General features: G+C 52.7%; 1 protein-coding gene and 1 long non-coding RNA gene across 2 annotated transcripts in view; both read left to right on the top strand.

The window, feature by feature from the left end:
* The first annotated feature begins 1,143 nt into the window (after positions 1-1,143).
* LOC309523726 lies at positions 1,144-4,866 on the top strand. Its single transcript, XR_014215571.1, has 2 exons — positions 1,144-1,276; positions 4,725-4,866. It is a non-coding gene; the product is annotated as an uncharacterized lncRNA (long non-coding RNA).
* A 3,739-nt stretch (positions 4,867-8,605) lies between these two features.
* LOC309524233 (extracellular fatty acid-binding protein-like) overlaps positions 8,606-10,429 on the top strand; it is an 8,900-nt gene continuing 7,076 nt past the window's right edge. Inside the window, exons 1-2 of the mRNA XM_082208699.1 lie at positions 8,606-8,691; positions 10,345-10,415. Of these exons, the coding sequence (XP_082064825.1) occupies positions 8,615-8,691; positions 10,345-10,415 (148 nt within the window). The 5' untranslated portion in view covers positions 8,606-8,614. The remainder of the gene's footprint in view (positions 8,692-10,344; positions 10,416-10,429) is intronic.

Genomic DNA, 10,429 nt, shown 5'->3' with positions numbered 1-10,429 from the left:
TGACTTTGGCAGGAAGTCCAGGTCCATCGGATCTCCTGACTTCCTGCCAACTTGACTTTGGCAGGAAGTCCAGGAAGAAGGTGGTCCATCTCAAGATCTCCTGACTTCCTGCCAACGTTTCCTTGGCAGGAAGTCCAGGCAGAAGATCAAAGGTCCATCTCCAGATCTGACTTGACTTGGCAGGAAGTCCAGGTCCATCGGATCTCCTGACTTCCTGCCAAGCTTTCCTTGGCAGGAAGTCCAGGAAGAAGATGACAGGTCCATCTCTTGACTTCCTGCCAACTTTACCTTGGCAGGAAGTCCAGGAACAAGGAGGTCCATCTTATCATCTCCTGACTTCCTGCCAACGTTTCCTTGGCAGGGAGTCCAGGCAGAAGATCAAAGGTCCATCTCCAGATCTGACTTCCTGCCAACTTTACCTTGGCAGGAAGTCCAGGAAGAAGATCAAAGGTCTGACTTCCTGCCAACTTTACCTTGGCAGGAAGTCCAGGAAGAAGGAGGTGGATTAGGAGGTCCATCTTATCATCTCCTGACTTCCTGCCAACCTTTCTGTGGCAGGAAGTCCAGGAAGAAGGTGGTCCATCTCAACATCTCAAGATCTCCTGACTTCCTGCCAACTTTCCCTTGGCATGAAGTCCAGGAACAAGGAGGTCCATCTTATCATCTCCTGACTTCCTGCCAACTGTCCCTTGGCAGGAAGTCCAGGAAAAGAAGGCGGATCAAAGGTCAAGATCTGACTTCCTGCCAACTTTCCCTTGGCAGGAAGCCCAGGAGAACTTCCTGTCCTGCTCCTCCTCCTGGATCCAAGCTCTATCTCCACATCTCTTGACTTCCTGCCAATTTTCCATTGGCAGGAAGTCCAGGAAGAAGCTCACAGGTCCATCTCTTGACTTCCTGCCAACTTTCCCTTGGCAGGAAGCCCGGGAGGACTTCCTGTCCCGACTCTCCTCCTGGACCCGAGCTCCACCTCCACCTCCCTTGACTTCCTGCCAACTTTCCATCTCCACCTCTGACTTCCTGCCAACTCCCCCTTGGCAGGAAGCCCAGAAGAAGGAGGTGGACCTTGGATCCACCTCCAGAACCCGGAGGCGGGGCTTCCTGTGGCTCCGCCCCCCGGCTCTATAAAACCGGGCCGCCCTGGAGGACCCATAACCACGTCCTGTTGGGAGGAAGAAGGAAGTCCATGCTGAAGATGAAGCTCTTCTTGTTGGCGGTTCCTCTGGCGTTCTTCTGCCTGGTCCAGGGCTTCTCCGATGACCCTCAGCACCGGGAGAAGGTAAGGGAGGTCCTATGGGGCATCTCGGCTGACCCGCTTCCTTGGGTCCTCCAGCGTCCATCTCTGCCCCCCAACTGGGCTCTCCTGCCTTCCTTCTTCCCTCCCTCCTTCCTTCTCTTTCTTTCCTCCCTTCTTTCTTTCTTTCCTTTGTCTTCCTTCCTTCTTTCTCTCCCTCACTCGCTCTATCTATCCTCTATCTCTTATTCCTTCCTTCCTTCCTCCCTCCTTTCCGTCCTTCCTCTTTTTCTCTCTTTCTCTCTCTCTTTCTCTCTTTTCTTCTTTCCCTCTTTTTCTCTCTTTCTCTCTCTCTTTCCTTCTTTCTCTCTCTCTTTCTCTCTTTCCTTCTTTCTCTCTTTCTCTCTCTTTCTCTCTTTCCTTCTTTCCCTCTTTCTTTCTCTCTTTCTCTCTCTTTCTCTTTCCTTCTTTCCCTCTCTCTCTCTCTCTTTCTTTCCTCCTTCTCTTTCTTTCTCTCTTTCTCTCTCTTTCTCTTTCCTTCTTTCCCTTTCTCTTTTCTTTCTTCTCTCTCTCTTTCCTCTTTCCTCTTTCTCTCTCTCTCTTCCCTCCTTCCTTCCTTCTTTATCTCACTCCCTCCCTCTAGCTATTCCTCTCTTTTCTCTCTTCCTTCCTTCCTTCCCTTTCTTTCACTCTCTTTCTTTTCCTTCTTCTTCCTCCTTCCCTCCTTCCCTCCTTCCTTCCTTGCTTCCTTCCCTCCCTCCTCCTTCCTTCCTTCCTTCCCTCCCTCCTTCCTTCCTTCCTTCCTTCCCTCCATCCATCTCCTTCTTCCTTCCTTCCTTCCTTCCTTCCTTCCTTTGTCCCTCTATCTCTCTTTCTCCTTCCTTCCCTCCCTCCCTCCTTCCCTCCCTCCTTCCTTCCTTCCTTCACTCCTTCCTTCCTTCCATCCATCTTCCTTCTTCCTTCCTTCCTTCCTTTGTCCCTCTATCTCTCTTTCTCCTTCCTTCCCTCCTCCCTCCTCCTTCCTTCCTTCCTTCCTTCCTTCCTTCCTTCCTTCCTTCCTTCCTTCCATCTTCCTTCTTCCTTCCTTCCTTCCTTCCTTCCTTCCTTTGTCCTCTATCTCTCTTTCTCCTTCCTTCCCTCCCTCCCTCCTTCCCTCCCTCCTTCCTTCCTTCCTTCCTTCACTCTTCCTTCCTTCCATCCATCTTCTTCTTCTTCCTTCCTTCCTTCCTTCCTTCCTTCCTTTGTCCTCTCTCTCTCTTTCTCCTTCCTTCCCTCCCTCCCTCCTTCCCTCCCTCCCTCCTTCCTTCCTTCCTTCACTCCTTCCTTCCTTCCATCCATCTTCCTTCTTCCTTCCTTCCTTCCTTCCTTCCTTCCTTCCTTTGTCCCTCTATCTCTCTTTCTCCTTCCTTCCCTCCTTCCTTCCTTCCTTCCTTCCTTCCTTCCTTCCTTCCTTCACTCTTTCCTTCCTTCCATCCATCTTCCTTCTTCCTTCCTTCCTTCCTTCCTTCCTTCCTTCCTTCCTTCCTTTGTCCCTCTATCTCTCTTTCTCCTTCCTTCCCTCCTTCCCTCCCTCCCTCCCTCCTTCCCTCCCTCCCTCCTTCCTTCCTTCACTCCTTCCTTCCTTCCATCCATCTTCCTTCTTCCTTCCTTCCTTCCTTCCTTCCTTTGTCCCTCTATCTCTCTTTCTCCTTCCTTCCCTCCCTCCCTCCTTCCCTCCCTCCTTCCTTCCTTCCTTCCTTCACTCCTTCCTTCCTTCCATCCATCTTCCTTCTTCTTCCTTCCTTCCTTCCTTCCTTCCTTCCTTCCTTCCTTTGTCCCTCTATCTCTCTTTCTCCTTCCTTCCCTCCCTCCCTCCTTCCTCCCCTCCTTCCTTCCTTCCTTCACTCCTTCCTTCCTTCCATCCATCTTCCTTCTTCCTTCCTTCCTTCCTTCCTTTGTCCCTCTATCTCTCTTTCTCCTTCCTTCCTCCTCCTCCTCCCTCCCTCCTTCCTTCCTTCCTTCCTTCCTTCCTTCCTTCCTTCCATCTTCCTTCTTCCTTCCTTCCTTCCTTCCTTCCTTCCTTCCTTCCTTGTCCCTCTATCTCTCTTTCTCCTTCCTTCCCTCCCTCTCTCCTTCCCTCCCTCCTTCCTTCCTTCCTTCCTTCACTCCTTCCTTCCTTCCATCCATCTTCCTTCTTCCTTCCTTCCTTCCTTCCTTCCTTCCTTCCTTTGTCCCTCTATCTCTCTTTCTCCTTCCTTCCCTCCCTCCCTCCTTCCCTCCCTCCCTCCCTCCTTCCCTCCCTCCCTCCTTCCTTCCTTCACTCCTTCCTTCCTTCCATCCATCTTCCTTCTTCCTTCCTTCCTTCCTTCCTTCCTTCCTTCCTTCCTTCCTTCCTTTGTCCCTCTATCTCTCTTTCTCCTTCCTTCCCTCCTTCCCTCCCTCCCTCCTTCCTTCCTTCACTCCTTCCTTCCTTCCATCCATCTTCCTTCTTCCTTCCTTTATTTTTTCCTCCTCCTCCTTCCTTCCTTACTCCACTCTATCTCTCTTTCACCTTCCTTCCCTCCCTTCCTCCCTCCCTCCTTCCTTCCTTCCCTCCTTCCATCCATCTTCCTTCTTCCTTCCTTCCTTCCTTCCTTCCTTCCTTCCTTTGTCCCTCTATCTCTCTTTCTCCTTCCTTCCCTCCCTCCCTCCTTCCCTCCCTCCTTCCTTCCTTCCTTCACTCCTTCCTTCCTTCCATCCATCTTCCTTCTTCCTTCCTTCCTTCCTTCCTTTGTCCCTCTATCTCTCTTTCTCCTTCCTTCCCTCCTCCCTCCCTCCCTCCCTCCTTCCTTCCTTCCTTCCTTCCTTCCTTCCTTCCTTCCTTCCATCTTCCTTCTTCCTTCCTTCCTTCCTTCCTTCCTTCCTCCCTCTATCTCTCTTTCTCCTTCCTTCCCTCCCTCCCTCCTTCCCTCCCTCCTTCCTTCCTTCCTTCCTTCACTCCTTCCTTCCTTCCATCCATCTTCCTTCTTCCTTCCTTCCTTCCTTCCTTCCTTTGTCCCTCTATCTCTCTTTCTCCTTCCTTCCCTCCCTCCCTCCTTCCCTCCTTCCCTCCCTCCCTCCCTCCTTCCCTCCCTCCCTCCTTCCTTCCTTCACTCCTTCCTTCCTTCCATCCATCTTCCTTCTTCCTTCCTTCCTTCCTTCCTTCCTTTGTCCCTCTATCTCTCTCTTTCTCCTTCCTTCCCTCCCTCCCTCCCTCCTTCCTTCCTTCCTTCCCTCCTTCCTTCCCTCCCTCCCTCCTTCCTTCCTTCTCTCCTTCCTTCCTTCCTTCCTTCCTTCCTTCCTTCCTTCCTTCCATCCATCTTCCTTCTTCCTTCCTTCCTTTGTCCCTCTATCTCTCTCTTTCTCCTTCCTTCCCTCCCTCCCTCCCTCCCTCCCTCCTTCCTTCCCTCCTCCCTCCTTGCTTCCTTCCCTCCCTCCCTCCCTCCTTCCTTCCTTCTCTCACTCCTTCCTTCCTTCCTTCCTTCCTTCCTTCCAGGCCCGAGGAAGATGGATGAGCTTGGCCCTCAGCACCAACGACCGCAAGATCCTGAAGCACCTGGAGAAGATGAAGATCCTCATGGTGGACGTCGACTTTGAGGGAGACGACGTGGTGGTGGAGACCCACATTCCCACGTAAGGCGGGGCAGGAAGTGGCTGGTTTGGGGACAGGAAGTGGCTGGTTTGGGAGAGGAAGTGGCTGTTTAGGGACAGGAAGTGGGTGGTTTGGGAGAGGAAGTGCCTGTTTTGGAACAGGATGGGGTAGAAGGGGGTAGGAGGGTCTTCCAGATGGAGTTTGGGGAGAGGAAGTGGCTGGTTTGGGAGAGGAAGGGGCTGTTTAGGGACAGGAAGTGGGTGGTTTGGGAGAGGAAGTGCCTGTTTTGGAACAGGATGGGGTAGAAGGGGGTAGGAGGGTCTTCCAGATGGAGTTTGGGGAGAGGAAGGGGCTGGTTTGGGAGAGGAAGGGGCTGTTTAGGGACAGGAAGTGGGTGGTTTGGGAGAGGAAGTGCCTGTTTGGGAGAGGAAGTGGTTGGTTTGGGAACAGGAAGGGCCTGGTTTGGGACAGGAAGTGGCTGTTTGGGAGAGGAAGTGCCTGTTTGGGACAGGAAGTGGCTGAAGCACCTGGAGAAGATAAAGATTGTCATGGTGGATGTCAGCTTTGAAGGAGAAGACGTGGTGGTGGAGACCCACATTCCCACGTAAGGCGGGGCAGGAAGTGGCTGGTTTGGGGACAGGAAGTGGCTGGTTTGGGAGAGGAAGTGGCTGTTTAGGGACAGGAAGTGGGTGGTTTGGGAGAGGAAGTGCCTGTTTTGGAACAGGATGGGGTAGAAGGGGGTAGGAGGGTCTTCCAGATGGAGTTTGGGGAGAGGAAGTGGCTGGTTTGGGAGAGGAAGGGGCTGTTTAGGGACAGGAAGTGGGTGGTTTGGGAGAGGAAGTGCCTGTTTTGGAACAGGATGGGGTAGAAGGGGGTAGGAGGGTCTTCCAGATGGAGTTTGGGGAGAGGAAGGGGCTGGTTTGGGAGAGGAAGGGGCTGTTTAGGGACAGGAAGTGGGTGGTTTGGGAGAGGAAGTGGCTGTTTGGGAGAGGAAGGGCCTGGTTTAGGAACAGGAAGGGCCTGGTTTGGGACAGGAAGTGGCTGTTTGGGAGAGGAAGCGCCTGTTTTGGAACAGGATGGGGTAGAAGGGGGTAGGAGGGTCTTCCAGATGGAGTTTGGGGAGAGGAAGTGGCTGGTTTGGGAGAGGAAGGGGCTGTTTAGGGACAGGAAGTGGGTGGTTTGGGAGAGGAAGTGGCTGTTTGGGAGAGGAAGTGGTTGGTTTGGGAACAGGAAGGGCCTGGTTTGGGACAGGAAGTGGCTGTTTGGGAGAGGAAGTGCCTGTTTGGGACAGGAAGTGGCTGAAGCACCTGGAGAAGATAAAGATTGTCATGGTGGATGTCAGCTTTGAAGGAGAAGACGTGGTGGTGGAGACCCACATTCCCACGTAAGGCGGGGCAGGAAGTGGCTGGTTTGGGGACAGGAAGTGGCTGGTTTGGGAGAGGAAGTGGCTGTTTAGGGACAGGAAGTGGGTGGTTTGGGAGAGGAAGTGCCTGTTTTGGAACAGGATGGGGTAGAAGGGGGTAGGAGGGTCTTCCAGATGGAGTTTGGGGAGAGGAAGTGGCTGGTTTGGGAGAGGAAGGGGCTGTTTAGGGACAGGAAGTGGGTGGTTTGGGAGAGGAAGTGCCTGTTTTGGAACAGGATGGGGTAGAAGGGGGTAGGAGGGTCTTCCAGATGGAGTTTGGGGAGAGGAAGGGGCTGGTTTGGGAGAGGAAGGGGCTGTTTAGGGACAGGAAGTGGGTGGTTTGGGAGAGGAAGTGGCTGTTTGGGAGAGGAAGGGCCTGGTTTAGGAACAGGAAGGGCCTGGTTTGGGACAGGAAGTGGCTGTTTGGGAGAGGAAGCGCCTGTTTTGGAACAGGATGGGGTAGAAGGGGGTAGGAGGGTCTTCCAGATGGAGTTTGGGGAGAGGAAGTGGCTGGTTTGGGAGAGGAAGGGGCTGTTTAGGGACAGGAAGTGGGTGGTTTGGGAGAGGAAGTGGCTGTTTGGGAGAGGAAGTGGTTGGTTTGGGAACAGGAAGGGCCTGGTTTGGGACAGGAAGTGGCTGTTTGGGAGAGGAAGTGCCTGTTTGGGACAGGAAGTGGCTGAAGCACATGGAGAAGATAAAGATTGTCATGGTGGATGTCAGCTTTGAAGGAGAAGACGTGGTGGTGGAGACCCACATTCCCACGTAAGGCGGGGCAGGAAGTGGCTGGTTTGGGGACAGGAAGTGGCTGGTTTGGGAGAGGAAGTGGCTGTTTAGGGACAGGAAGTGGGTGGTTTGGGAGAGGAAGTGCCTGTTTTGGAACAGGATGGGGTAGAAGGGGGTAGGAGGGTCTTCCAGATGGAGTTTGGGGAGAGGAAGTGGCTGGTTTGGGAGAGGAAGGGGCTGTTTAGGGACAGGAAGTGGGTGGTTTGGGAGAGGAAGTGCCTGTTTTGGAACAGGATGGGGTAGAAGGGGGTAGGAGGGTCTTCCAGATGGAGTTTGGGGAGAGGAAGGGGCTGGTTTGGGAGAGGAAGGGGCTGTTTAGGGACAGGAAGTGGGTGGTTTGGGAGAGGAAGTGGCTGTTTGGGAGAGGAAGGGCCTGGTTTAGGAACAGGAAGGGCCTGGTTTGGGACAGGAAGTGGCTGTTTGGGAGAGGAAGCGCCTGTTTTGGAACAGGATGGGGTAGAAGGGGGTAGGAGGGTCTTCCAGATGGAGTTTGGGGAGAGGAAGTGGCTGGTTTGGGAGAGGAAGGGGCTGTTTAGGGACAGGAAGTGGGTGGTTTGGGAGAGGAAGTGGCTGTTTGGGAGAGGAAGTGGTTGGTTTGGGAACAGGAAGGGCCTGGTTTGGGACAGGAAGTGGCTGTTTGGGAGAGGAAGTGCCTGTTTGGGACAGGAAGTGGCTGAAGCACATGGAGAAGATAAAGATTGTCATGGTGGATGTCAGCTTTGAAGGAGAAGACGTGGTGGTGGAGACCCACATTCCCACGTAAGGCGGGGCAGGAAGTGGCTGGTTTGGGACAGGAAGTGGCTGGTTTGGGAGAGGAAGTGGCTGTTTAGGGACAGGAAGTGGGTGGTTTGGGAGAGGAAGTGCCTGTTTTGGAACAGGATGGGGTAGAAGGGGGTAGGAGGGTCTTCCAGATGGAGTTTGGGGAGAGGAAGTGGCTGGTTTGGGAGAGGAAGGGGCTGTTTAGGGACAGGAAGTGGGTGGTTTGGGAGAGGAAGTGCCTGTTGTGGAACAGGATGGGGTAGAAGGGGGTAGGAGGGTCTTCCAGAAGGAGTTTGGGGAGAGGAAGTGGCTGGTTTGGGAGAGGAAGGGGCTGTTTTGGGGTGGAGTGTCCCTGTTTTGGGAGAGGAAGTGCCTGGTTTGGGAGAGGAAGTGCTTGTTTTGGGGTGGGGTGTCCCTGTTTTGGAAGAGGAAGTGGCTGGTTTGGGAGAGGAAGGGCCTGGTTTGGGAGAGGATGGGGTGGAAGGGGGCAGGAGGATCATCCAGATGGACTTGGGGGAGAGGAAGTGGCTGGATTGGGAGAGGAAGGGCCTGGTTTGGGAGAGGAAGTGGCTGGTTTGGGAGAGGAAGTGGCTGGGTTGGGAGAGGAAGGGCCTGGTTTGGGAGAGGAAGTGGCTGGTTTGGGAGAGGAAGTGGCTGGGTTGGGAGAGGAAGGGCCTAGTTTGGGAGAGGAAGGGGCTGTTTAGGGACAGGAAGTGGGTGGTTTGGGAGAGGAAGTGGCTGTTTGGGAGAGGAAGTGGCTGGTTTGGGAACAGGAAGGACCTGGTTTGGGACAGGAAGTGGCTGTTTGGGATAGGAAGTGCCTGTTTGGGACAGGAAGTGGCTGAAGCACATGGAGAAGATAAAGATTGTCATGGTGGATGTCAGCTTTGAAGGAGAAGACGTGGTGGTGGAGACCCACATTCCCACGTAAGGCGGGGCAGGAAGTGGCTGGTTTGGGGACAGGAAGTGGCTGGTTTGGGAGAGGAAGGGGCTGTTTAGGGACAGGAAGTGGGTGGTTTGGGAGAGGAAGTGGCTGTTTGGGAGAGGAAGGGCCTGTTTTGGGGTGGGGTGTCCCTGTTTTGGAAGAGGAAGTTGCTGGTTTGGGAGAGGAAGTGCCTGGTTTGGGGTGGGGTGGCCCACTTTTGGGACAGGAAGTCCCTGTTTTGGGACAGGATGGGGTGGAAGGGGGCAGGAGGGTCTTCCAGACGGACTTGGGGGAGAGGAAGTGGCTGGTTTGGGAGAGGAAGTGCCTGTTTGGGAGAGGAAGTGCCTGTTTGGGAAGAGGAAGTCCCTATTCTGGAACAGGATGGGGTGGAAGGGGGCAGGAGGATCATCCAGATGGACTTGGGGGAGAGGAAGTGGCTGGATTGGGAGAGGAAGGGCCTGGTTTGGGAGAGGAAGTGGCTGGTTTGGGAGAGGAAGTGCCTGTTTGGGAAGAGGAAGGGCCTGGTTTGGGAGAGGAAGTGGCTGGTTTGGGAGAGGAAGTGGCTGGTTTGGGAGAGGAAGTGCCTGTTTGGGAAGAGGAAGGGCCTGGTTTGGGAGAGGAAGTGGCTGGTTTGGGAGAGGAAGTGGCTGGTTTGGGAGAGGAAGTGGCTGGTTTTGGGAGAGGAAGTGGCTGGTTTGGGAGAGGAAGTGCCTGGTTTGGGAGAGGAAATGGCTGTTTGGGAGAGGAAGTGGCTGGTTTGGGAGAGGAAGTGGCTGGTTTTGGGAGAGGAAGTGCCTGTTTGGGAAGAGGAAGTCCCTATTCTGGAACAGGATGGGGTGGAAGGGGGCAGGAGGGTCATCCAGACGGTGTTTGGGGAGAGGAAGTGCCTGGTTTGGGGACAGGAAGTGCCTGGTTTGGGACAGGAAGTCGTTTTTTCACAGGATGGGGTGTCCCTCTTTGGAAGAGGAAGTCCCCCTTTTCACGGAAAGGGGGTGTCCTGATTTCCTCCCGATAAATATATATATTTTCCTTTTTCTCGCCCCCCATAAATATATATATATTTCTTTTTTCGCCCCCAATAAGTATATATTTTTTTCTTTTTCCCGCCCCCGATAAATATATATATATTTCTTTTTTCGCCCCCCATAAATATATATATTTTCCTTTTTCTCGCCCCCAATTTCCCCCATAAATATATATATTTTCCTTTTTCTCGCCCCCAATTTCCCCCATAAATATATATATTTTCCTTTTTCTCGCCCCCAATTTCCCCCCATAAATATATATATTTTTCTTTTTCTCGCCCCCCATTTCCCCCCCATAAATATATATATTTTCCTTTTTCTCGCCCCCAATTTCCCCCCCATAAATATATATATTTTTCTTTTTCTCGCCCCCGATAAATATATATATTTTTCTTTTTCTCGCCCCCCATAAATATATATATATTTCTTTTTCTCGCCCCCGATTTCCCCCATAAATATATATATTTTCCTTTTTCTCGCCCCTGATAAATATATATATATTTCTTTTTTTCGCCCCCAATAAATATATATATTTTTCTTTTTCTCGCCCCCAATTTCCCCCCCATAAATATATATTTTTTTCTTTTTCTCGCCCCCAATAAATATATATATTTCCCTTTTTCTCGGCAGGCCCCACGGCTGCAAACCCATCAAGATGGTCTTCAAGAGAGGCGAAGACGGGAAATACTACCACAAATGCAGTTCGTATCCACTT

The sequence above is a fragment of the Podarcis vaucheri genome (genome assembly GCF_965113315.1).
Source record: "Podarcis vaucheri genome assembly, chromosome: Z".
Classification (NCBI taxonomy): Eukaryota; Metazoa; Chordata; class Lepidosauria; order Squamata; family Lacertidae; genus Podarcis; species Podarcis vaucheri.
This window is presented reverse-complemented; position numbering and strand designations above follow the sequence as displayed.